The 23,936-nt window shown below is 41.3% G+C and overlaps 1 protein-coding gene across 2 annotated transcripts; it reads left to right on the forward strand.

Moving 5' to 3' along the window:
* Nucleotides 1-14,990: 14,990 nt before the first annotated feature.
* On the forward strand, nt 14,991-20,822 carry LOC106571907 (transcription cofactor vestigial-like protein 4). 2 transcript variants are annotated; one of them, XM_014145460.2, is made up of 6 exons: nt 14,991-15,214; nt 15,470-15,622; nt 16,276-16,459; nt 16,806-17,031; nt 17,120-17,231; nt 17,399-20,822. In XM_014145460.2, exons 2-6 carry the CDS (start codon nt 15,541-15,543, stop codon nt 17,602-17,604), a joined length of 810 nt encoding a protein of 269 aa, XP_014000935.1. In that variant the 5' UTR covers nt 14,991-15,214; nt 15,470-15,540; the 3' UTR covers nt 17,605-20,822. The 2 variants fall into 2 exon arrangements, with proteins under 2 accessions (XP_014000935.1, XP_014000936.1); XM_014145461.2 differs by having other exon boundaries at nt 16,294-16,459.
* The last annotated feature ends 3,114 nt before the right edge of the window (nt 20,823-23,936 follow it).

Raw genomic sequence — 23,936 nt, forward strand, 5'->3', positions numbered from 1 at the left:
AGGTTTTGCAATGCCTCACAAAGAAGGGCACTTAGTGGTAGATGGGTACAAATTTAAAAAGCAGACATTGAATATCCCTTTGAGCATGGTGAAGTTATTAATTACACTTTTGATGGTGTATCAATACACCCAGTCACTACAGATATACAGTTGTCCTTCCTAACTCAGTTGCTGGAGAGGAAGGAAACCGCTCAGGGATTTCACCATGAGGCCAATGGTGACTTTAAAATAGTTTAATGGCTGTGATTGAAGAAAACTGAGGATGGATCAACAACATTGTAGTCTCCACAATATTAACCTAAATGACAGAGTGAAAAGAAGGATGGAAGCCTGTACAGAATACAAATATTCCAAAACATTAATCCTGTTTGCAATAAGGCACAAAAGTAAAACCGAATACAAAGCGTTATGTTTAGGGCAAATTTTACACAACAAACCACTGAGTACCACTCTTATTTTCAAGCGTGGTGGTGGCTGCATCCTGTTATGGGTATGATTGTCATCGGCTAGGACTATGGATTTTTTTTAGGTGAAAAAGAAACAGAATAGAGCTAAGCTCAAGAAACATCCCAGTGGAAAACCTGGTTCAGTATGCGTTCCAAAAGACACTGGGAGACAAATTCACCTTTCAGAAGGACAATAACCTAAAACACAAGGCCAAATATACAATGGAGTTGCTTACCAAGACGACATTGGCTTGAAAATCTATGTCAAGACTTGAAAATGGCTAACAATGAGTAACAACCAACTTGACAGAGCTTGAAGAATTTTAAATAGAACAATGTGCAAATAAATACTGTACAATCCAGGTTTTCAAAGCTCTTAGAGACCTACCTAGAAAGACTCACAGCTGTAATCGCTGCCAAAGGTGCTTCTACAAAGTATTGACTCAGGGGTGTGATTTATGTATTTCATTTTCAATAGATTTGCAAAAATTTTCTAAATCATGTTTTCACTTTGTCATGATGGGTGAGATTTTTCATTTTATTTAATCCATTTTGAATTCAGGCTGTAACACAACAAAATGTGGAATAAGTCAAGGGAATACTTTCTGAAAGCACTGAATGTGCAGATATGTGAACCACGTCATTGCTCTCTCTCTCACTGTGCTTTGTGTGCATGATGTGCCTCTTGCTAACTGTCACTCAAATGGCAAGGGGCCAAAGCTCATTGTTTTAACTCTAATTGCTAGGGGGCTGGCCCACGTGGGGGAAAATGTAGGTAAAATGCTTCCAGAAAAACTGTTGCTTTCAAACTAGGGATTTCATGGCTAATTGAGGTAAAACCGTAATTCTGCTCATAGTTTATGCATGTATGAACTACACATTGGCACATCCAGCCCAATAAAGCGTGAGGTTCCAAAAAAATACTTAGTAGTTTCCAAAGTTCTGGAGCATGTCTTTAATAGTTAACCAGAAATTGTTTTATATAAAGAGATAAAAATATATGCATTGGACCTTTAAAGTGATTTACCTTTCAATAGAAAAGTACAGACATTTAATTATTAAATAAAGAGAATACCCTTCCTTTTTTTCGAATCACATCATCAAATGTAGTAATTCATGTTCATCACACATTTGTTCAAGCGATAATTTACAAAAATGACAAATACACTATATCCTATGGATAACTAGCTTAGCTTTGGATAAGTAAACTGATGCCTATTTGCATCCTCACTAGTGATGTTACACCCCCCCCCCCCAGCAGATTACAGTGTAAAACAGGACAATAGCCACAACCCTATTAAAAAACATTTGTAGCATTTTTTTTGCAGACATCTGAGCTTCCTTAAAAATAATAGCCTTTGCTGAGCCTTTTTAAAAACCATGGAGGTGTTCTCTTTCAAGTGCAGCTTATCGTCAATCACCACCCCGAGGTATTTGCACGAGCCCAACCTTTCCACAGTGTCTGACCACAGGAGATGCGCTCACCAGCTCTTTGGTTTTAGACGCATTCAGCTCTAGTTGGTTTTGGCTGCCCCATGCCACAAATTAGGATGTTTCCTCCCTGAAATGTGGTGCCATCATCCTTCGTGATGCAGCCTACAATGGCTGAATTGTGTGAAAACTTTTGTAGGTGACAGGTGGCTTGGGAGTGCCGGCAGTCTGTAGAGAGTGAAGAGGAATGGTGACAAAACCATCTCCTGTGGTGCGCCTGTGTTAGTGATGATGGTGTCTGAGACCGAGTGATTCTGTAGTCTGACAACCCACTGCAGCCTGTCAGTGAGGTAGTCCATTATCCAGGTGATGGTGGAAGGATGTAACTGCATGACCTGGAGTTTGCGGGTTAGAAGATGGGGCTGGATGGTGTTGAAGGCACTAAAAAAGCCAAAGAACATGATGACCACATAAGGAGCAACTATGTGAATAACTCATTTCACATTCTCATACGTTGACCTAAGAGGTGCTCTTTCCTTCAGGTAATGTTATTAAATGTCATGCTGCTCCGCCACAGCTCTAGGCTATATGCTGCACAGAGTGTAGAACACATTGTAACTAGTGGCAGAAAATGTATCTCCATGGAAACGGGGGTTAGAAATCTGCTATTATCTCAGGTAGGGTGTAGAGATGATGGATTGTAAGTATAGTCAGGCCTGATTTAGCCAGAAAGGAAGGACACAAGTCTTAATGAGAAGGAGCACAACAGTGGTTAATGCGAGCGTAGATAATTCTGCAAACAACACTAGTAAATTACACTCTAATATTTTGATCATCCCTAATCACAGCGCACTAAACACATTGCCTACATTGGGGATGGGGAGGGGGTCCTGGTCCAGTGACTGTCGAGCCAAAACCTTAAAAGGTACGCCAAGCGGTCCAAACCTCTTTGCTAGGTTAGGTAGGGTGTAGAGATGGTGGATTGTAAGTGTAGTCAGGCCTGATTTAGCCAGAAAGGAAGGACACAAGTCTTAATGAGAAGGAGCACAACAGTGGTTAATGCGAGGGTAGATAATTCTGCAAACAACACTAGTAAATTACAGTATAATATTTTGATCATCGCTAATCACAGCGCAATAAACACATTGCCTACATTGGGGATGGGGAGGGGGTCCTGGTCCAGTGACTGTTGAGCCAAAACCTTAAAAGGTACGCCAAGCGGTCCAAACCTCTTTGCTAGGTGTTGGGTTAAGGCTTCTACATTATAGTTATGTCTTCATTTAAACCACGCTCATAAAAACATAATCCATCATGATGCAGTATCTCTATGAGCTAAACACACCACATCATATGGCCTAATGACCCTTAGGCCTTCAGTGGCAAGGATCCCATATTCATAAGATTTTAGATAATGAGCTGCATACCATTCATAATGCAGACCCCCATGAGTCTGGTTCCTCTCATGATTGTTTTCCTTCCAGAGAGTATTTTCTTGCTATGTGCTAGGCTGCTTTCTCTGCTGTTCTCAATTTTTTTCCATTCCGGGCCCACTGTCTGAAACATTTAAAACAATTACATGAACTTCCCACATCAGAGATAAGTCAAATATGTGCTCAATATCCACTGTAAACACTCAAAATAGGAAATTTCACAATATTTTAAAACAGCATTTCCAAAATGTGAGACATTTTGGCCTTGTTGTTATTTTCAATTTGTTAGCTAGTTGCTTTTCAGACCCCCAGAAAGCTAGTGGTGGGGTAGCCTATTCACAAACGCTAAATAGGGTTAGGGATAGCAGTCCCACACAGCCATATCTCCATGTTACAGCTCTTGTTTATGGAAGACAGACGGACGATAGAGGCAGACGGACGATAGAGGCGACCACCTGTTCTAATTAATTATCTAGCTCGCTCGAAAGAAGCGTAACTGGGGAGGAAGTGTAGCAGAAGTCCAATTTGTCGGCTGGAGGCACACAGCCATATGGATCTGTGAAAACCTGCTACATTAAGTGTATATTTGTTATTTGAAAGATTATTCCTCGCTGATATGAACGATGAGTTCCATATGTTTCTAAAACTGTATCGCAAGCGATGATTATGTCATGGTTTCACCTGTCACCAGAGGGCGGCAGAGACTGTCCTAGAGGTTAACGACACAGATGTGTTCTATTTGCTCATTATGATTTCCCTGTTAAAAGAGGTGTGTTTTCTGTTTGTCTCCTAAGTGAGTTTTCGAGACTTAGTGTTTCATTGATCGAGACTTTGCCAGAGATTTTCAAATCCCCTGTGTGAAATGCCCCATCCCTCTGCAGATTCAAGCCCTCGATGGACGCCCCATTGGCTCCGGCCAGGTGGAATATCAGACTAAGCCCATTCTACTGCAGGTTGGGGTGAATCACTCAGACTGTTAGTTTTCTTTTGATCATGGCTCTCGAGAACCCCCTTATCCTAGGGTACCCCTGGCTAGCACTAAATAACCCACTACTCTCCTGGCCCACAGGACACCTACTAGACTGTGTAAGAACTGCCAGACTAAATGTCTAAGACCCCCGCCCAGAGCCCCGCCATGTCTCCATGCATCCATTGAAGACCAAGTCTTCTCCGCTCTCCCTCCCAAATTCTTTGACCTCCGGGAGGCCTCAGTAAGACTGCGACTGCGCCATAGAACTTCTACCCGGCGCCACACCTTCCCGGGGCCGTCTTTACTCCCTCTCAATCCCTGAAGCTGCAGTCATGGACAATTACATCCGGGAGTCACTGGAGGCAGGTTTGATTCGCTCATCAACATCCCAAGCTGGTGCAGGTTTCTTCTTTGTGGGAGATAAGGATGGAGGACTGCATCCCTGTATCGACCACCGAGGGCTGAATAGGATCACGATTAAGAACTGTTACCTACCCCTGATGTCCGCCGCCTTGGAGCTGGCCCAGGGGGCCCAATTCTTCACCAAACTGGACCACCGCAACACTTACAGTCTGGTGAGAATCAGGGAGGGAAATTAATGGAAAACTGTCTTTAATACCCCCTAGTGGCCACTATGAGTATTTAGTCATGCCATTCACATTATCAAACTCACCGGCAGTCGTCCAAGCATTGGTCAATGACACTCTTAGGGATATATTGAATCGGTTCGTCTTTTTTACCTTGACGACGTCCTGATCTTCTCCAAGACCCTTCTGGAACACATCCTGCATGGCCACCAAGTCCTGAGATGCCTCCTGCAGAGTCAACTATACGTCAAGATTGAGAAGTGTGAGTCCCACCTGTCCGTAGATTTTATCTCAGGTGTGTCCTATTTACTCATGATAATTTCCCTATTAAAAGAGGTGTGTTTTCTGTTGTCCTTTGCTGAAGCTTGAATTATGTGCCGTGTGCGTCTGTCTCCTGAGTGAGTTTTCGAAACGTAGTGTTTGTTGTTTTCTCAGTGTTACTGTGACCCTTCCGTTACAGTTTGTCAGTAAAGTATTATGTTTATCCTTAACCGCTGATTCCTCGTCTTGTCTATTCTCTGCACCTGGGTCCAATCTCACCATGTCACAGATTACTGACATTTCTAAATGTTAAAACAGAGTGGAGGGATTGTAATTCACATGGTCCCACCGGTAAGCTGTGCTTATAGCTGAGAACCCTTGGGATAAGGCAGAATGCCTTGGGTTCTTGAGAGCAAGTGTTGGGGAAGCTACTCTGAAAATACAGTTTACCAAGCTACCAATTACTTCCCATTGAAAGAAGTTAAGCTACACTAAAGCTACCCCTAAAAAATACACTTGACCTTTTTTAATCCTTTATTTAACTAGGCAAGTCAGTTAAGAACAAGTTCTTATTTACAATGACAGCTTAGGAACAGTGGGTTAACTGCCTTGTTCAGGAGCAGAACGACAGATTTTTACCTTGTCAGCTCGGGGATTCAAACTAGCAACCTTATGGTTACTGGCCCAACACTCGGATACCTGCCCCACCTAGGTAAAGTTACTTTGTAAAAGTAGTTCACTACATCCAAACTACTTCATGAAAAAGGATCATATCTATATCTGAAATGTCCTAGACTACAAATTGCAAAAACAGATCACTCTGGAGCCAGATGTTAACAGAATGTGTAATTTAGCCTATTAAACACAAAAACTGTTTCAAGTGAGAATTAGGCAGGTCTGATGTCGAAAAAGAAACGTAATTATTGCCTACTTTGACCATATTTAGGAGTTCACAGCTAAGCTGTGAAACCTATTGTTCTCTGAATTATTACATATTTTTTTCTTGACATGGTCAAATAACTCATTGAGTTAATAACTCATTGAGATTGATAACTTTTTTCTAATTCGGTACAAAGAAACTAATGGCCATGAGTAACTTGGTCAAAAAGAATGGCACAGATTGGCCTATAGGTCTGTTATAAGCAGTCTCACTTACACCCTCATATCTGTAGCCCAGATTCGTTGTAGAGACTTGAAACTTTGTATGTAGGTATCTTTCCTCATGCTGAACAAATTTGCCTCAAGGACCCATAAGGTCTGTCAGGATAGATTTTCCTCCATCTTGGAAATTTTGGAAAACCTTAAAAAAATGTATTCTTAAAACCACAAGTCCAAATAACACTATAAATCCAAATAACAGGAGGTAGGCTCATGGTACTCCTCTTAACTTAGTTTGAGAAAAGTTAATGGGTCAGTTAAGCGATGGCTGAAACTTTTTAGGGTCATCAAAGCCATTACCACGATGAACCATGTTAAGTTTGGCATTGATATCTTAAAAAATAAGGAAACTATTAACAATTCACTTTTTTTATCATGAAAAAATCTTATTCGCATGGATAAAAGTCAGATTCACTCCAAATTTGGTCTTTGGACTCATCACAATAGTCCCTAAAGAGTTTAAGAAAATAAAAATGATGCATTCAAAGATGGCCACACTACAACGGTAGATGCATATTAGCACTTCTCATGAACCATATGACAAAATTACACCAAATTGGTGCAGTTTAAGAAAAACTAAGGGATTGGTCAAAAGATGGTTGAGTTATTGACAAAAATCTGATTTTATGTGTCCATTTAAACCACTGGAAATCCACTCCACTGTGGCCTATCAACTTGAAACTCATCGCTATCATGGACATCTCTTAGATGAACCACACTGGATTTGGTATTGAAATCTCAAAAAAACAAGGAAACTATTAAAGCTGCAATATGTAACTTTTTGGGCAACCCTACCAAATTCACATAGAAATGTGAGTTATAGATATGTCATTCTCATTGAAAGCAAGTCTAAGAAGCGGTAGATCTGTTCTATATGTGCTATATCTATGCTTCCCGTTTTTAAGTATTGTTTTTATGTCTTTTGCTTTTAGTTTTGTACACCAGCTTCAAACAGCTGAAAATACAATATTTTTGGTCATGGAAAATACTGTATATTTCACAGCGGTTTAGATGTTAAAATAATTATCTACACCGGCTATTCCCAAACTGGGGTACTGCCGTCGGGGGTACGCCAAATAAAAAAATGATTCACATTTTCAAACAGTCCGTTTTGATTTTCCAATGGGGCTATACATTTGAGTGATGTTTTTTTCTCGCCTGGGTACCCTCGTTTCACTGCCAAAAATAAAATGACATCTAGTGTTCAGCGAAATAACAACACAATGTCAAATACAGGTAGCCTAGTCAAATAATTAACATCCAATCACGTTAACCGTTACACTCTCGTGGGAATTCCACTAACAGTCCATATGTAGCCAAACGTAGCTGCTGCTCATTCCGTTTGCTCAAGATAAATGGTTAAAAAAAGCAAGTCCATAGAGACACATACCAGCTCTACTGGTAGAACTGCTACTACCAGCAGTACTACACCTGCACCTGTCGACGACACAAGTTGTTCTGCTTCCACGAGCACATCCAATGCTAGCATCAGTAATTCTACATGTGTTGCTAGCCCAGCTAGCATGGACACTGATAGTTGTGAATCTGATGCAGCTGAGAAGCTACTGCCCCCTTACCCGGGAAAGCAGCAAACAACAGATAGGAACGTTGGACCATCGAAGAGGCGCAAGAAAATATGATGAGAACTACATTGATTTTGGGTTCACTTATATTGGGAGTAGTGCCTTAGCCACAGTGTGTTATATGTGCAAAAGTAGTATCTCACAACTCGATGAAACCTTTACTCTTGCGCAGACATTTAGAAACGAAACATGACAATTTGAAAAATAAGCCACGGTTGTTTTTGGAGCAAGAATTAAGACGACTCTTGAGTAATAAGACATGTATAAAAGCAACAGATACCATCAATAAGAAGGGGCTAGAAGCGTCTTATATGGTGAGCTACCGAGTGTCTAGGACAGGCAAGCCCCATACTATTGTGGAGGACTTAAGTCTTCCTACTGCAGCCGATATGGCTGGGACAATAATGGGGAAAAAGGCCCAAAAACTATACAGACAATGCCTTTAGCAAACAACACTGTTTCGCGATGCATCAGTGACATGGCAGGAGATGTTTTGAAACAATTACTGCTTTGCATACACGGCAGTGAATTCTATGCGTTACAGCTGGATGAGTCAACAGACGTAGCGGGCCTAACACAGCTACTGATATATGTCCGTTACGTTTATGGGGGGTCAATTAAGGAAGACGTGGTAGCAGGATTACAAGATTATGTTATATTTATGCACCAAATGGTTGTTTTATGAAATAGAGTAAGGTTCTTAGGACTCTCTCCCCCTTTCTGAGTTAACTGAGAGGAGTCTTTTGAAGCGTTGGCTGGAAACTGTTAAAGAGATGGTTTCCACTCTAGTTTCCTGCAGTTAGTCTGGGCGTACGGTCAAGGGAAATGGGTTTTGCTAGAGATAGCTTGAGCTGACAATGGCTTGGTGATAAAAACCTAAAGTTGACATTTCATAGACAAGATGTGGTGTGTGTGACCCAAGATAGAGATAGTCTGGAAGAGTTTAGAACAATGCCTCATTGTCTCATCTTCCTGGCATCTGGAAAACTAAGCCGGGTTGATAACCAAGGTTGCTTATTGGAGTTGGAACCAGTCTGACTAAGCATTTTTAGGTCCTATATAATGTCTGTTTCTTCATTATTAGTTAAGCACCCGGCAACACACTTCAGAGTGTGGGGTCGACGGTTTCATTATTGCAATAATTAATCAATATTAAATAAAGATGATTGTTTGAAGAAATGACAAAGTCTCTCTCAGTAATGAATTTCCATGACAGACATCCTCTTCTGCAAACCACTGGAAACCAGGACAACAGGAGAGGATATTTTTAAAGTACTGAACAGTTTTGTGACATCAAATTGACTTTGGTGGTCAAGATGTGTTGGTATCTGTACTGATCACGCAAAGCCATGACAGGGAGACATACTGGAGTGGTAACGTGTGTGCAAGCAGTTTTTCCCGACACGACTTGGGTTCACTGCAGCATCCACCGAGAGACTCTTGCTGCCAAGGGAATGCCTGACAGTTTGAAAGACGTTTTGGGCACTACAGTGAAAATGGTTAACTTTGTTAAAGCAAGGCCCCTGAACTCTCGTGAATTTTCTGCATTATGCAATGATATGGGCAGCGACCATGTAATGGTTTTACAACATACAGAAGTGCGCTAGTTATCAAGGGGCAAAGTATTGACATGTTTTTTTGAATTGAGAGACGAGCTTAAAGTTTTCTTCACTGACCATCATTTTCTCTTGTCTGACCACTTGCATGATGACGAGTTTCTCACAAGCCTGGCCTATCTAGGTGATGTTTTTTCTCACCTGAAGGATCTGAATCTAGGATTACAGGGACTCTCCGCAACTATATTCAATGTGCGGGACGAAATTGAGGCTATGATTAAGAAGTTGGAGCTCTTCTCTGTCTGCATTAACAAGGACAACACACAGGTCTTTCCATCATTGTATGATTTTTTGTGTGTAAATGAACTCAAGCTTACGGACAATGTCAGATGTGATATAGTGAAGCACCTGAGTGAGCTGGGTGCGCAAACGGACGACACAATCAACTGGATTCGTTATCCCTTTCATGCCCTGCCTCTAGTCCACTTACCGATATCTGAACAAGAGAGCCTCATCGAAATGGCAACAAGCGGTTCTGTGAAAATGTAATTTAATCAGAAGCCACTGCCAGATTTCTGGATAGGGCTGCGCTCAGAGTATCCTGCTTTTCATGCTGTTAAATCGTGCTGTTAAGACACTGATGACCTTTGTAACCACATACCTATGTGAGAGTAGATTCTCGGCCCTCACTAGCATGAAAACTAAATGCAGGCACAGACGGTGTGTGGAAAAGGATTTAAGACTGAGACTCTCTCCAATACAACCCAACATTGCAGAGTTATGTGCATCCTTTCAAGCACACCTTTCTGATTAACCTGTGGTGAGTTATTCACAATTTTTGATTAACAAATAAGGTTTAATTTAATTTTTTATTTTATTTTACCGTTATTTTACCAGGTAAATTGATTGAGAACACATTCTCATTTACAGCAATGACCTGGGGAATAGTTTCAGGGGAGAGGAGGGGGATGAATGAGCCAATTGTAAGCTGGGGATGATTAGGTGGCCGTGATGGTATGAGGGCCAGATTGGGAATTTAGCCAGGACACCGGGGTTAACACCCCTACCCCTACTGTAAGATGGCTAAATAAAGAGCAAAATTATTGATTATTATAATATTATTATTTGTGCCCTGGTTCTATAAGAGCTCTCTGTCACTTCCCACGAGCTGGGTTGTGACAAAAACTGTCACTCATTCTTATGTTTAATAAATGTAGCGTATAGTGTGTATGTGGCAGGCTTACAATGATGGCAAAAAACAACCTTTGAGAATGCGCTGACCCTGGTGCTAGAGGGGGTACGCAGCTGGAGATTGAATTTTTGAAGGGATATGGGACTATCAAAAGTTTGGGAACCACTGATCTACACTATACGTGCTTGTTTTGTCACATAAATTGAAATTAGGCAAACTATTAGAATTTTAGAAACCATGAAATGATGGAGCGATTTCTGCATAGTGCAACTTTAACAACTCATCAACAACTGCATGTGTAATGCTAATGCTCAAAATAAGCTGCAATCATCTTCTCCTCAAATATGGCCGCACTGTACCTATAGATGCACAGTAGCACATGTTAATGCTAATGCTAAATACACTTTTTTTTAAATCTCCTCATGATCCATAAATCAGATTGACTCCAGATTTGGAATATAGACTCAATGAATTAGCCTCTAATACTTTTGAGAATGATTAGTTTCTGTGTTCAAAGTCAGCCACGCTACACCACAAGATAGAACCATATTACGGCAGGGCTACAGGAACTGAACCAATGGTCATGGGGCCTTACTTATTAATGAACAAAAATATAAAGGCCACGTGCGATTTGATTTTATTGAAGCTGGTTGAGAGAATGCCAAGAGTGTGCAAAGCTGTCATCAAGGCAAAGTGTGGCTACTTTGAAGATTCTCAAATATAAAATACATTTAGATTTGTTTAACACTTTTTTAGTTAATACATGATTCCAAATGTGTTTTTTCATGGTTTTGATGTCTTCACTATTATTGTACAATGTAGGAAATAGTAAAAAAAAGAAAGTAAAACCCTTGAATGAGTAGGTGTGTCCAATCTTTTGACTGGTACTGTATGTCCTTAGAAGCTATGTGTCACACCCTAATCTGTTTCACCTGTCTTTGTGATTGTCTCCACCCCCTCCAGGTGTCGCCAATCTTCCCCATTATCCCCTGTGTATTTATACCTGTGTTCTCTGTTTGTCTGTTGCCAGTTCGTCTTGTTTGTCAAGTCAACAAGCGTTTTTGTTCTCGGCGCCTGCTTTTCCCAGTCTCTCTTTATCTTGCCCTCCTGGTTTTGACCCTTGCCTGTCCTGACTCTGAGCCCGCCTGCCTGACCACCCTGCCTGCCCCTGAGCCTGCCTGCCGACCTGTACCTTTGCCCCACCTCTGGATTATTGATCTCTGCCTACCCTGACCCTGAGCCTCCCTGCCATCCAGTACCGTTGCCCCACCTCTGGTTTACTGACCCCTGCAGTCTGTTGACTGCCCCTGTTGGATTATTAAACCATTGGTAATTCGACGTTGTCTGCATCTGGGTTTTACCTTCATACCTGATACTGTTTGAATATAAAGTCACTGCAACCTTAGATGGCTGCACCAGACCAGTTGGTGGCACAATAGATGTCATTGGCACAATAAGATACTATAGCAATAACTATTGATCAAGTGGACTTTGTCTCATGCAAATTATTGTTCAATTTAAATTATGCAGACAAACAATGTGAAATATCATGATTAGTATATCTGTGTCAACACATATTGTTGCCCTATTATGTGGTCTGACTGATGTGAAAAGTGAATATTTTATTAAGGAAAATGAGAAACCAGAAGTCCTGCTGCTTGTGCAGTCAGTATATACAGTGCATTTGGAAAGTATTCAGACCCCTTGACCTTTTCCTCATTTTGTTACTTTACAGCCTTACTCTAAAATGGATTAAATTGTTTTCCTGCCTCATCAGTCTACACACAATACCCCATAATTACAACGCATGAACTAGTTTTTAGAAAGTTTTGCAAATTTCTTAAAAAGAAAAAACGGAAATATAACATTTACCTAAGTATTCAGACCCTTTATTCAGTACTTTGTTGAAGCACCTTTTGCAGCGATTACAGCCTCAAGCCTTCTTGGGTATGACGCTCCAAGATTGGCACACCAGCATTTAGGGAGTTTTCCCCATTATTCTCTGCAGATCCTCTCAAGCTCTGCCAGGTTGAATGGGGAGCGTCACTGCCCAGCTATTTTCAGGTCTCTCCGGAGATGTTTGATCGAGGTCCGGCTCTGGCTTGGCCACTTAAGGACATTCAGAGACTTGTCCCAAGGCCACTCCTGTGTTGTCTTGGCTGTGTGCTTAGGGTAGTTGTCCTGTTGGAAGGTGAACCTTCACCCCAGTCTGAGGTCCTGAGTGCTCTGGAGCAGGTTTTCATCAAGGATCTCTCTGTACATTGCTCCATTCATCTTTACCTGAATCCTGACTAGTCTCCCAGTCCCTGCCGCTGAAAAACATCCCCACAGCATGATGCTGCCACTATCATGCTTCACCGTAGGGATGGTGCTAGGTTTCATCCAGACGTGACACTTGCCTTTCAGGGTTCAATCTTGGTTTCATCAGACCAGAGAATCTTGTTTCTCATGGTCAGACTCCTTTAGGTGCCTTTTGGCAAACTCCAAGCGGGCTGTAATGTGCCTTTTACTGAGGAGTGGCTTCCATCTGGCCCCTCTACCATAAAGGCCTGATTGGTGGAGTTCTGCAGAGATGGTTGTCCTTCTGGAATGTTCTCTAATCTCCACAGAGGAACTCTGGAGCTCTGTCAGAGTGACCATCGGGTTCTTGTTCACCTCCCTGACCAAGCACTTTCTCCCCCAATTGCTCAGTTTGGCTGACCTGCAGCTTAAGGAAAAGTCTTGGTGGTTCCAAACTTCTTCCATTTAGTAATGATGGAGGCTTCTGTGTTCTTGGGGACCTTCAATGCTGCAGAAATATTTTGGTACCCTTCTCCAGATCTGTGCCTTGACACAATCCTGTCTCGGAGCTCTACGGATAATTCCTTCAACATCACGGCTTGGTTTTTGCTCTGAAATTCACTGTTAATTGTGGGACCTCATATAGACAGGTGTGTGCCTTTCCAAATCATGTCCAATCAATTGAATTTACCACAGGTGGACTCCAATCAAGTTGTAGAAACATCTCCAGGAGGATAAATGGAAACAGGATGCACCTGAGCTTAATTTTGAGTCTCATAGCAAAGGGTCTGAATAGTTATGTAAATAAGGTATTTCAGTTTTGTTTAATCATTTGCAAACATTTCTAAAAACCTAGTTTCACTTTGTTTTATTTAATCCATTTTAGAATAAGACTGTTACGTACATTTTGGGGGAAAAAGTCAAGGAGTCCACAATTTGGTGTGTTACAAAGTGGGATTAAAATGAGTTAATTGTAAAAAAAAAAAAAAAATAAATCTACAATCACACAATACACTGTAATATCAAAATGGAAGAAAAATTCTAACATTTGTAAAAAAAAGAAAAAAGAAAAAAAGAAACACTAATATATCTCTATTAAATAAGTATTCAACCCCCTGAGTCAATACATGTTAGAATCACCTTTGTCAGCAATTACAGCTGTGATTCTTTCTGGTTATCTAAGAGCTTTCCACACCTGGATTGTGCAACATTTGCCCCTTAGTATTTTCAAAATTCTTCAAGCTCTGTCAAATTTGTTGTTCATCATTGCTAGACAACCATTCTCAGGTCTTGCCATACATTTTCAAGCAGATTTACGTAAAAACTGTAACTCGTCCACTCAGGAACATTCACTGTCTTCTTGTTAAGCAACTCCAGTGTCGATTTGACCTTGTGTTTTAGGTTATTGTCCTGCTGAAAGGGGAAATCATCTCCCAGTGTCTGGTGAAAGCAGACTGAACCAGATTATCCTATAGGATTTTGCCTGTGCTTAGCTACATTGCGTTTCTTTTTTATCCTGGAATAACTCCACAGTCCTTAACGATTACAAGTATACCCATAACTTGATGCAGCCACCACTATGCTTGAAAATATGGAGAGTGGTACTCAGTAATGTGTTGTATTGAATTTGCACCAAACCTAACACTTTGTATTCAGGACAAAAAGTGTATTGCTTTGCAACATTTTTTGCATTATTACTTTAGTGCCTTGTTGCAAACAGGATGCACATTTTGTTATATTTGTATTCTGTACAAGCTTCCTTCTTTTCACTCTGTCAATTAGGTTCGTATTGTGTAACTACAATGTTGTTGATCCATCCTCAGTTTAGGGTACCCATGGTGCTGAGAGAAAGGCAGGTTGAGGTTGCCAGGTGTCCTATGCTGAGGCAGTGAAGAGATTAGTAGGGGAAGATGGATCCAGGTGAGTAGGCGGAGGCCAATTGAGAGTGATAGGAATATGCTTTAGTAAAGTTGTTTTTTTGGCATTCATACTACAGAAAAGTAGGATGATACGAGTAAGCTGATGCACAGCCAACGCCGTAGGTGGCGGCATTCACCTTAACATTTGTTTGCGGTGCCCCATAATACAAAAGAAGAAGGAGAGCTGCTATGAATCATCGGGCTTAGTTGGCTAGCTAGCTAGGCAGGTTAGCAAAGCAGCTACACTGTTTAGCTAAACTGGAATGTGGCGCAACGTCCCTTGTCTGAACTGTGTTTGTGAAACATTTTGAATAGCGACGATGATCTGATTTTCGTCAAGTTGATCCACAGTTCGTTTTGACTATCGGTCATCTGATCTGGACATCTTACTCGAACGAAGTGTAAGTTTAAATCTTCTTAGCTAGGTAGCTAACCAGTTTACAGTTTAGTTAGCTAGTATTCCAGCGTTGCTAGCGATGTAGTTAGCCTTGCCAGCTAACGTGTCCAATGTTTACAGGCAAAGTGGGCCATTTGACAGGGACACACTGATTTGCTAACGTTAGTTGCCAGAGGTTGCTAAACTATTAGCTAACTAGCTAGGTACCTATAATGTTATTTAACGTTATCTAGCTAATGTTATATTTCTTATATTCTAGGACTGACCCTAACTAGTTAATCAGCTGCTATTTTGCTAACTTTGATGTTAGCAAGTAGCCTGTACGCGTAAATGCTTTACACGAGAATGGACCTGTTGAACTATCAGTTCCTGGACAAAATGAACAACAATATCGGGAGACTACACTACGAAGGTAAGGGAGAATAATTTACAATTTTCAATACGTGTGTTATTGGCGTAACAAGCTAGTACTAGTTGTTCGCTAACTAGCTAGCCCTCGTAGTTCACATGCTATGGTTGCCATATTTTTTTTTTTTCATTGACGACACCAACCGTCGGTAACGTTAGCTAACACAATGTAATGTATTGATCAATTACACCTTAACACTTTTTTATCCACTCATTTAAATGTTTTATTTGAGTCATTGTGGCTGCAAGAATTGACATACAACAAGTAACGCTAAACCTCTGTAACCTTTATTTAACTAGACAAGTCAGTTAAGAACAAATTCTTATTTACAATGACGGCCTACCGTGGGTTAAGTTCCATGTTCAGGGGCAGAAAGCCAGATTTTTTTTTTTTTACCTTGTCAGCTCGGATTCGATCCAGCAACCTTTCGGTTACTGGCCCAATGCTCTAACCACTAGGCACCGGCCGCCCCACCTCTAACATTAGTCCCCACTTTTCAGGTAATAGTCACAGCAGGTAACTAGATCACTTTGGGGGAGGATGGCTCAAACCACCTCCTCCTGTTGTTACTGATTTTGTTTAAAAACGTTCTAAATGATTGAGACATGATCACCCTGGTTTGCATGAAATGTATAAACGGGGACTGTTCTCTACAGCTGAATCTTCTCTTACAGGTGAGTCCAGGATGCCCTCGCTGCCCTCTGCAATGGCCAACATGAGGACCGGTCCTCCCCCCATCTGCCCCAGCAAAAGGAAGTATGGCGAGGAGCAAGTGGATGACCGCATTGACTGTGACAATGACCACATGACCAAAATGAGCAGACTGTTTGCTGCTCAACTGTAAGTGCAAACTTACATGCTTTTTAGATGTTTTTTTTGTTTGTTTGATGACAATATTTAAATGTTACTTGTATCCAAACATTTATCGGCATGAATGGACTTAGATGTATCTATCAGAGAAGGATTGCACACAGGAGTGTGCATGTGGTTAAATGTGTCATAAGTAAACACTGCTGCTTTTTGAACAATCTAGCACTGAACCCTCATTAAGCTACAGTCTGCATGGCCCAATCTACTGACGTCAAAGCGAGATTGATTTTTAAAGTGGCCTATGAATAGTCGGCGCAGTTGGTGGGCTGTCTAAGGCTGTCGGGGGTAATCTGCCACTTGTCCTTTCTTTAACAAGGGGACGGCCTGCCGGTGGAGACAACTGCAGCGATCCTTGGCGCCTCGGACACAGCCCTGTGGCGCACATCACTTCCTCCTCCAATGGTCTCCATGACAACCACTTATACGCCTCCATCCCCTCCTATGGCTTGGACCAGCCCCTGGCTCTGACTAAAAACAGCCTGGACTCTGGACTGGGTGGTGCAGAGAGGCCTGCCATGCCTGGCCCTGTGGACAGACCACAGGTTATTCTGACAATTAAGAAATACTGTCATGCATTCATCAGTTGTCTTACCTACAGCCTCTTAGTTTGTGTGTATTTATCTCTTATAGAATCGTCCCTCTGTGATCACCTGTGCTCCTGCAAGCAATCGCAATTGCTACCGGTCTCACTGCCACAAGTCTCACAGCCCCAGCCCACCCATCGATCAGAGGAAGGCCAATGGTAAATCTTTAGCACCACATTACCTTACTGGTAAATCTCTGTGCATAAATTGGATATCTGCACCATTGTTACCATACCACCCTTGGAATTGAGACTTTTCTCAATACTCATAAATAGCTTCACTCAATTCAGGAGCTGTAATACTCACCTCTTTTCTGTAATACCAGCTAACACTGCCGTCGACCCTGTGATCGAGGAGCACTTCCGCCGCAGCCTGGGGAAGAACTACAAGGAGCCCGAGCCCATCTCCAACTCTGTGTCCATCACAGGCTCAGTGGATGACCACTTTGCCAAGGCCTTGGGGAAGACCTGGCTCCAGATCAAGGCCAAGGGGCCAGGGGGAGGCCCCCACAGTCCAGAGGCCAACTCCTGAAAGATGGGCTGAGCCTCCCTCACTGTTGAGTGGTGAAACACAATCACTTCTTTTGTCTGTGGCATCAGATAAGGGCACAGATTGACCTCCCTATACCATTCATTGTCGAGCTTGACATCCCTGAGCTCAGAACAACAGTGACAGCCATGCTAAACAAGACGATCAGTTTGAATACTGTATTATACACCAAGACTGGCTTTTTACGGACCTTAGGGGTGGCTTCTTCCTGCTCTTATTAAATGACTGACTCAGATCTGGGAGGATTTGATACATTTGTTCAGTTAGGGCAGTATTGGATTGAGTCCAAGTGTGTAAATTCTTCCTTTTGAAGGCAGAAATATCAATTTGAGGACCCCTCTAGGACCAGTCTTAGTCAGCCCTGATGTCATCTTTGAGTTCTTCTATTGATTTTATTTATTTTTTTACATTTTTAACACTTAACCCTGACAGAGATTCCCAAAACGATCAAATAATGTAAGCCTTTGAGAAGGCGTACTGTTCTGTCTTAACTCCCTCATGCCTTCTTTATTAGTCAAAGAACTCACCTGCCACGTCAAACAAAAAGCCATAGTCTGGTTAGCCCCTCTTCTGTCTCCATCATCCTGCCATCTCTTTTAACTCACCCTGTAACCCTGTGTTTGAGTGTGTTTTTACTTGGAAAGGAAGGCCAGCTTTGATTTGCACTATTATGTGTTAGATTGAGGTAGGGGTAACGGCATACCTGTTTCATTTGGAGCATACCATTATTTTTGGGGGGGGGGATTATTAATAGTTTTTTTTTTTTTACAATACTAACTGTGGTATTGCAATTAAGGCTCGGGCCTCCCTCCGGTCTGACTGTTTCTCCCACTATTCTGAACTGGACTCACTTTCTTATTTGTGGACTTTACATTTTTTTGTTTTGATCCTTTTTGTTCTAATACTCACTGTGGTTAATTTCATAGATAGTAATAAGGATAGTATTCTGCTTACCGAGATGCATGTTTTAAATAGCTGGTATCTATTATAAGCCTTGTTATTCTATACTATTTACCATCAGAATTTATTTTTGTCAGTAACCGTTTTAGAAATATTCACTGCTGGTACAGTCGTACTAAATATATTTTTTTGTATCTGGTTTTCATTAGAATATATATACACAAGCATCCATCTACAAAATGCAGCCTCTGGCAAGGCTGTATAATAGGCTCGATTGCATTGTTATTCTGTGTTACTGGATGCTATGACTGAATACAGTAAACATTGAACATCTGTAGTCAACTCCTAGATAGAACAGTCCTATCTTCACTATGCCATTTAGTCATGCTTTTATTTACTCTAATCTGTTTAGTTTCAGTTCAACTTTCATTTGAGCATTTGAACTTTGAATGCTATCAAATTGACTAACTTTTGTTAAATTGACTAGTAATGAGGATTTCAATTCAAGTCTTTTATTTTTGAAAGTGTAACGGTTTATTAACTCTAAAAATGAAAATGCTGGTGACTTCACACACATGTATCATGGCTGGCCTTGAACAAAACCCTTGCTCATGCTTGTCTTGAGACAATGGCATGAACATTCCACCATTACTACCCAACTCCATTTTATGTTTAAAGTAAGAGCTGGTAAGATTTGTGGGTTGAGGATAGCTTCTCTTCCATTTGGGGTGTTTCCATCGTGTAGCCTAAACTGTAAGGGAGTTAAAAAACATTGAACAGAATTCAGGGTAGTACCACTCTAGAACATATAATGTACTGAAGGTGCAGGTTATACAGAAATACAATTGTATGACTTTTCTGAAATTATTTTCATTTAGTAAACCTATGGGTTAACACTATGTTATAGTACGTTGACTTTGTTTTAGTCACCGCTCAGCTCTTTGAGAATTATGTACTTTCATCCAATATTCTACACACTGTTTAAGAATTACTACAAGCTATTATGTTCCGTTTTTCTTTTATTTGTAAAGACTCATTGCGCCGCGCGTAAAGATCCTATACATTTAAAATAACTTTATACTGGATATTCAGCCATTGGATATTCATTATACTCTAACAATGCATTTTTATCTAAAAAGTAGATTTTTTTTTTTTTTTTTTTTCAGAGTTGTCTGAGGTGTGATAAGTGCAGGAACACACTTGTCATTCTATGAATAAGGCTCTCTTAGCATAAAGTAGCCTAGCCGTTAAGCGCATTGGGCCAGTAACCGAAAGGTCGCTGGTTCGACTCCCCGAGCCGACAAGGTCAAAAATCTGTATGTGCCCTTGAGCAAGGCACTTAACCCTAATTGCTCCATCTAAATGTACACTGAATACAACTATAAATGCAACATGGTAAGTGTTGGTTTCATGAGCTGAAATAAAAGATACCGGACTTTTTTTTTTTGGCACACATTTTTTACAGCCCTGTTAGTGAGCATTTGTCCTTTGCCGAGATAATCCATCCACCTGACAGGTGTGCAATATCAATAATCTGTTTAAATAGCATGATTATTACAGGTGCACCTTGTGCTGGGGACAAAAGGCTGCTCTAATATGTGCTGTTTTGTCCCACAACACAATGCCACAGATGTCTCAAGTGTTGGGGGAGTGTGCAATTAGCTTGTTGACTGCAGGAATGTCCACCAGAGCTGTTGCCAGAGAATTTAATGTTAATTTAGAGAATTTGGTAGTATGTCCAACCGGCCTCACATCCGCAAACCACGTCTATGGCGTCATGTGGGTGGTTTGCTGATGTCAATGTTGTGAACAGAGTGCCCCATGGTGGCGGTGGGGTTATTGGAATTGCCATGAAACTAGCCGCAAGCTAGATTCATATCTGTATTCCCAGTCATGTAAAATCCATAGATGAGGGCCAAATTCTGATTTCCTCATATCAATGAAATTGTTGCATTTATATTTTTGTTCAGTATAAAGATAATGTCAGGGTGACATTACTGCTGCATGTTTTGAATCTGTTTCTATACTGCAGTGGAACTGTAAGGGCTTATCACGAGTTGTCTCTCAGTGATATGTTGGGGTTTAATGTTCCAATGTTATTTCATTGGTATTTGACTGCTTGTGCCTCTAAACGACAAGTCGCAGGAACTAGCCTAACTCTGTGGCTTCACATGGGAACTACATTGCCTTTTACTTTTTGTTAATCTTTTATTTACTTCATTTTTGTCTTATTCTTTTCAAAAGAAAATGTTGCTTTTTTTGTACTTGATTTCTCCTAAATAAACTTTAAAATGCTCTCAGTCCAGTATTTTAATGTTTTTTGTTTTGTTTCATCAATATTTGTCCAACAATGTAATTCAACATTGACTTTGGCCAATTTTCCCATCTTGCACAGAACCCAGCCCATTGTCATGAAACCAGCCGCAAGCTAGGTTTCCATCCAATTGGCAAATATTTCATGTGAATATTCTTACGTCGGCATAAAAACAATATGCACATTTTCCCACCATCAAATTGACTTGTTGCCGATAAAAGGCTTTGCGTAATAACGTAGTGCACATAAAAATAACTTGCGCTTAAATGCTCATGTACCAAAAAAAAAGTATTCAATATTTTCAACTCGACTGATGGGTTTTGTCAAAAAAAGTGTGTGTGTGTATATATATATATATATATATATATATATACTGCTCAAAAAAATAAAGGGAACACTTAAACAACACATCCTAGATCTGAATGAAATAAATAATCTTATTAAATACTTTTTTCTTTACATACTTGAATGTGCTGACAACAAAATCACACAAAAAGAATCAATGGAAATCCAATTTATCAATCCATGGAGGTCTGGATTTGGAGTCACACTCAAAATTAAAGTGGAAAACCACACTACAGGCTGATCCAACTTTGATGTAATGTCCTTAAAACAAGTAAAAATGAGGCTCAGTAGTGTGTGTGGCCTCCACGTGCCTGTATGACCTCCCTACAATGCCTGGGCATGCTCCTGATGAGGTGGCGGATGGTCTCCTGATGGATCTCCTCCCAGACCTGGACTAAAGCATCCGCCAACTCCTGGACAGTCTGTGGTGCAACGTGGCGTTGGTGGATGGAGCGAGACATGATGTCCCAGATGTGCTCAATTGGATTCAGGTCTGGGGAACGGGCGGGCCAGTCCATAGCATCAATGCCTTCCTCTTGCAGGAACTGCTGACACACTCCAGCCACATGAGGTCTAGCATTGTCTTGCATTAGGAGGAACCCAGGGCCAACCGCACCAGCATATGGTCTCACAAGGGGTCTGAGGATCTCATCTCGGTACCTAATGGCAGTCAGGCTACCTCTGGCGAGCACATGGAGGGCTGTGCGGCCCCCCAAAGAAATGCCACTCCCACACCATGACTGACCCACCGCCAAACCGGTCATGCTGGAGGAAGTTGCAGGCAGCAGAACGTTCTCCACGGCGTCTCCAGACTCTGTCACGTCTGTCACGTGCTCAGTGTGAACCTGCTTTCATCTATGAAGAGCACAGGGCAACAGTAGCGAATTTGCCAATCTTGGTGTTCTCTGGCAAATGCCAAACGTCCTGTAAGCACAACCCCCACCTGTGGACGTCGGGCCCTCATACCACCCTCATGGAGTCTGTTTCTGACCGTTTGAGCAGACACATGCACATTTGTGGCCTGCTGGAGGTCATTTTGCTGGGCTCTGGCAGTGCTCCTCCTGCTCCTCCTTGCACAAAGGTGGAGGTAGCGGTCCTGCTGCTGGGTTGTTGCCCTCCTACGGCCTCCTCCACGTCTCCTGATGTACTGGCCTGTCTCTTGGTAGCGCCTCCATGCTCTGGACACTACGCTGACAGACACAGCAAACCTTGCCTCAGCTCGCATTGATGTGCCATCCTGGATGAGCTGCACTACCTGAGCCATTTGTGTGGGTTGTAGACTGTCTCATGCTACCACTAGAGTGAAAGCACCGCCAGCATTCAAAAGTGACCAAAACATCAGCCAGGAAGCATAGGAACTGAGAAGTGGTCTGTGGTCTCCACCTGCAGAACCACTCCTTTATCGGGGGTGTCTTGCTTATTGCCTATAATTTCCACCTGTTGTCTATTCCATTTTGCACAACAGCATGTGAAATTTATTGTCAATCAGTGTTGCTTCCTAAGTGGACAGTTTGATTTCACAGAACTGTGATTGACTTGGAGTTACATTGTGTTGTTTAAGTGTTCCCTTTATTTTTTTGAGCAGTATATATATATATAGTGAATGTTCCCACTCTGGTCTTGGCATGTGCGCTCTAGCCAGCAGCTGGCAGATACAGTGAGGGTAGGCTTGCTTGCATGATGATTATTATTGACATAAAAGCGAGACTATTTTGATTTATCAAACGGCAGCCAAGCATCTACCATGTCACCATAAGACGCTTAATATTTATTGGAAATGAGCTCATGCTCATCACTGCACTTTCATCACCCTGTGAAGTTCATAATTTATTTAATCTGTAGCTTAAAGGGATAGTTCATTCAAATTACAAAAGTACATATTAGTTTCCTTACCCTGTATGAAGTCTACGGACAAGGTATGATGGCAATCCATGCTTTGGTTTAGTTTCCTTGGCACTGTTTCCAATTGCTAACATTTTAGCATTTGTGGGACAAATCCCATTCAAGTCATGGTACCGCTATTATCATTTTTCGCACATCATGTTCAAATAATCTATAAGTGACTTTGTAGAACTTCACAATCCATTTGAGATACTTTTGAATGATTTTGACGATGCGTGATAAATGCTAATATTGGTAACATGACTTGAATCGATTTGTGCCACAAATGCTCAAATGTTAGCATTGGAAAGAACATGGAAACAGTGCCAGGGAAATAAAACCAAAGGAAGGATTGTTTTCATTCCTTGTCCATAGACTGCTTGCAGGGTAAGGAAACCAATGTGTCATTTTGCAATTTGGGTGAAGTATCCCTTTAGGAATTGAACATTATTTATAATAAGGGTTACATTGAGAAAATCAGACCTCTCAGTAATGATAATTGATGGCCCTCCCTTCAGAAAAATCTATTTTACCTAAAACCTCCCTGAATGCTTGAAAAAAAGTGACCCTCCCCTATACCCAAAATAATAACAAAGTGGTAAGCAGAGAACATGTCTACCATTTACCCGCACTTATTGGACAGACCAGAGCCTTAGATATGCAGTTTTAGAAACTGTTCTTCATCCTGTAAGCCTTAAGGCCAGTTTATACATGGTCTAACAACGTGTCTGTAGACGATTAGAATGTGACATCTGTCTCTGGTCAAAATGACATTTAATTTATACTTCGGTGGAATGTCAGTAAACCGTTGCTGCGACTGTCACTTTACTTGTCACAAACACATGACAAAAGTATCTGAAACTGATGCAACTTC

This window comes from Salmo salar, chromosome ssa15 (genome assembly GCF_905237065.1).
Source record: "Salmo salar chromosome ssa15, Ssal_v3.1, whole genome shotgun sequence".
Taxonomy (NCBI): Eukaryota; Metazoa; Chordata; class Actinopteri; order Salmoniformes; family Salmonidae; genus Salmo; species Salmo salar.

What these genes read in the sequence shown, in the direction of transcription:
- LOC106571907 (XM_014145460.2), top strand. Translation starts at nt 15,541, where the DNA reads ATGCTTTACACGAGAATGGACCTGTTGAACTATCAGTTCCTGGACAAA. An exon ending in AGACTGTTTGCTGCTCAACT is followed by an intron (nt 16,460 to 16,805) that starts GTAAGTGCAAAC and finishes TTCTTTAACAAG; the next exon opens with GGGACGGCCTGCCGGTGGAG. An exon ending in CGATCAGAGGAAGGCCAATG is followed by an intron (nt 17,232 to 17,398) that starts GTAAATCTTTAG and finishes CTGTAATACCAG; the next exon opens with CTAACACTGCCGTCGACCCT.